Genomic DNA, 3,258 nt, shown 5'->3' with positions numbered 1-3,258 from the left:
GTAAAACAAGCACTTTATGAATGAGCCACACCTCTATGAGTCACAGGTTTTCAGTGTGCCACTGGCTTCCAGAGCTCTTGTCACCTTGTAAAACTGAAAGTCTGTAGCCATTAAACAAGCTCTGTGCACTGTTCCAGCCTGCTGCCTTAGCCAATTTCACTCTGGTATTTATGAATTTGACAGTTCTAGGTTGAAGCTGTTCTGTTCTCTGCACTGCTGTGAAACATCTTTGCTTAATGTCAATGAGTTGAGTGGTGTGAATGGCCAAGGCCAAGTTCAGAGAGACCAAGATCCCCAAGGGTAGAGTGATTGGAGAAGGCTGTCTGTCTGCAGAGTGAGGAGGAAACAGAACTGAAGCCAGTCCAGCACTCAGGAAGATTATGAGTTTGAGGCCAGCCTGGGCTGTATAGTCCCACAGGTGAGGAGACAATGGAGAAATGACTCAGAGATGTTCTGTCTTTGTGGCCTGCCCTTTGGTTTATGACAGCCACCTCAGCATCGTTGACCTTTGCCTCCCTCCATCATATGAGCAAAGACACGGGGCCACCTCACAAAGTTACAGAGCAGTCACAGCCTCTAGAACCATGGGGACCAGCCATCGCAGTCGGTCCTTTCGAGAACCCAGGTCTTGCTATGGGAAGCTCCATGAGTCCCAGGGGAGGACCCCGGAGGGCCGACTCCACCGGGCACTGAGCCTCAGACAGGGCCGGGAGAAGTCCAGGTCACAGGGCCTTGATGGCATGGAAGGACTGGAGGTCCCTGCTCAGGAGCGGGTGCCAGGAACCCTGGGAGACACAGAGCAGCTGATCCAAACCCAGCGAGAAGGCAGCCAGCGGTGGCTGAGGCAATACCAACAGGTACGGCTTCAAACTGAATTATCAGTTCCACGGGGACAGTGGGGACCCAGGGCAACAAAGGGTTAAGAGCATAGCTGCCCTGAGAAAAGCCAAGCAAAATGCCCAGGGTGAAATGCCCAGGGATTGATTGCATTCTGAAAGCAGCTGGGATTTTTTTTCAGCGAACACTGAGGAATCAATGAAGGCTGGAGGGATGGAACAGAGCCTGGGTAGGATATGGTCAGAACTTTGTGTGGATTTGTTGTTGTTTTTGTTTGGTTCGTTTTGTTTTTGGTTTTTTTTTTTGTTTGTTTGTTTGTTTGTTTTTTCGAAACAGCACTTTTCTGTGTAACAGCCCTAGTTGTCCTGGAATTTGATTTGTAGACCAGGCTGGCCCGGAACTTACAGAGATCCTCCCTGCCTCTGCCTCCCAAGTACTGGGATTAAAGGCGTGCACCACCATCACCCAGCAGAACTCTGTGTGTTTTGAGACAGGAGTGGCCTGGATCCTACTGTGTCCTGAGAACAGGGAATACAGGCGTGTATCACCATGCCAGCCTTTCAGAGCTGTTTTAAGATGATTAATGTAATACTATGTTGGAAGGGTGACTAGAGCAGAAGGCAAGGAGATTGGCCAATGTGACTTCTGGCAAGTTACTGTCTGCTTTCTTACCAGGGAAGAATAGATTTCCCCACCGCTCCTGGCCCTGCGTCCCAGGTGGCAGCGGCCTCCTTCCGCAGGAGCCTAGCCTCTTTCATGGATCTACCCCCACCTGGTGGCTTTGAGTGGAACAGCACCTGAAGCCACCACTGTGTTGTCATTTTCCCTACTTTGGTCTTCCAGCAGGTAAGGAGACGGTGGAAGAGCTTTGTCGCCAGCTTCCCCGGTGTGACCCTGAATCGACCAGCCTCCCCAGAGACCTTGTTGGACACCAACACCTAGAGCGGCTGTGATTGTCCCTCACGCCACTGGCTGGACTCCTGCGTCTCCTCGCATGCTTCTTCATGGCTTTCCTGTCCTCTGAACTCCTTCAGCCTTTGTCATGTGACCTAGGAGGCCTCTGTCAATAGGTCATTCAAGGCCCTAGGTGGCTGCCCTTCTCTGTTCTGGCAGCTAACTCTTAGCAAAGACCTCCATAGGCCTGAGAAGGCAGCACTCAGCTCTCTGCCTTCTGGACTGACATGTTTGCAGATCTTAGGGGGCCTACACAGAAATGAGAGTGTCACCAACACTCTTGACCCCACAAAGACCGGCCACCCATTTCTAGGATAGAGTTCATTGAAGCCAAACATGGCTGAGAATTTCTTGAATATTGCCTAGTCACAGGGCCAAGCTCCACCTTGGCCTGCTAGTGACAGGTCAAGACTTGGATCTCCCTCACAGACAGTGAGCCTTCAAAGGCCAGGACCTCATCTGGACTGTCTTCACTATGGGTGCTGTATGCCCGGGAAGGCCAAACATGAATGTTGCTGCCTTGGACCTCATTGAATCCTGATGAAGGAAGCAGGGAAGCTCTCCCTCCCTGTATGACAGAGGGAAACAGAGGCCCAGAGACAGGAAGAGTCCTTCTGCCTTCACACATGCACGCACGCACGCACACACACACACACACACACACGCACGCACGCACACATGCACGCACACACATCCAGTACCCGACACTGGGGTTGAACACATTAATAAAGCCACTGAGCTGAAGGAAACTATTTGCCTAATGACTAATGTGCAAGTTCTGAGCCTCTCCCAACTCCTGTGAAACAGGCCAAGACCAGAGTCCAAAGTCTCACTCTGAGAGGGCAAAGGGATCTCCTTAGGCCAGGCATCGCGAGGGTCTGAGCTCTTTGTAAGGTATCAGGCCTTCTGGTGGGTCTTCTGAGTTCTGCAGGTTCAACCAGATGTCTTCACACAGGGTCCACTGAGGGGTTGGGTGAGTCCAGGAGATACAGTGATGGGCTCCCTGTTTTCTCTGAGCTCAGAAACCTATCAGGACCACTCAGGCACAAAGGAGGTCCTGGCAGCCATTGGGAACTTGGCAGGAGGATCTCTGAGTTCGAGGCCAGCCTGCTCTACAGATTGTGAGTTCCAGGACAGCCAGGGCTACATAGAGAGACCCTGTCTTTAAAAAAAAAAAAAAAAACCAAGGTGATAGCACCTGAGGGAGGGACAACACCTGGGGTGGACCCCTGACAGATGAACACACACACACACACACACACACACCTAGGCCAGATGGGGTGGACCCCTGACAGATGAACACACACACACACACACACCTAGGCCAGATGGGGTGGACCCCTGACAGATGAACACACACACACACACACACACACACACACCTAGGCCAGATGGGGTGGACCCCTGACAGATGAACACACACACACCTAGGCCAGATGGGGTGGACCCCTGACAGATGAACACACA

The 3,258-nt window shown here is 52.0% G+C and overlaps 1 protein-coding gene across 2 annotated transcripts; it reads left to right on the top strand.

Moving 5' to 3' along the window:
- The first annotated feature begins 522 nt into the window (after positions 1-522).
- Positions 523-2,370, top strand: CUNH11orf86 (chromosome unknown C11orf86 homolog). Of its 2 annotated transcripts, none has more exons than XM_051192094.1 (2): positions 523-857; positions 1,684-2,370. In XM_051192094.1, the coding sequence occupies exons 1-2, from the start codon at positions 585-587 to the stop codon at positions 1,777-1,779; spliced, it is 369 nt and encodes a 122-aa protein (XP_051048051.1). In that variant the 5' UTR covers positions 523-584; the 3' UTR covers positions 1,780-2,370. The 2 variants fall into 2 exon arrangements, with proteins under 2 accessions (XP_051048051.1, XP_051048050.1); XM_051192093.1 differs by having other exon boundaries at positions 1,681-2,369.
- The last annotated feature ends 888 nt before the right edge of the window (positions 2,371-3,258 follow it).

This window comes from Phodopus roborovskii, unplaced genomic scaffold, assembly GCF_943737965.1.
Source record: "Phodopus roborovskii unplaced genomic scaffold, PHOROB, whole genome shotgun sequence".
Lineage (NCBI taxonomy): Eukaryota > Metazoa > Chordata > Mammalia > Rodentia > Cricetidae > Phodopus > Phodopus roborovskii.
The sequence above is the reverse complement of the archived record's forward strand: the minus strand, read 5'-3'. Positions and strand labels throughout refer to the sequence as shown.

What these genes read in the sequence shown, in the direction of transcription:
- CUNH11orf86 (XM_051192093.1), top strand. Translation starts at nt 585, where the DNA reads ATGGGGACCAGCCATCGCAGTCGGTCCTTTCGAGAACCCAGGTCTTGC. An exon ending in GGCTGAGGCAATACCAACAG is followed by an intron (nt 858 to 1,680) that starts GTACGGCTTCAA and finishes TTGGTCTTCCAG; the next exon opens with CAGGTAAGGAGACGGTGGAA.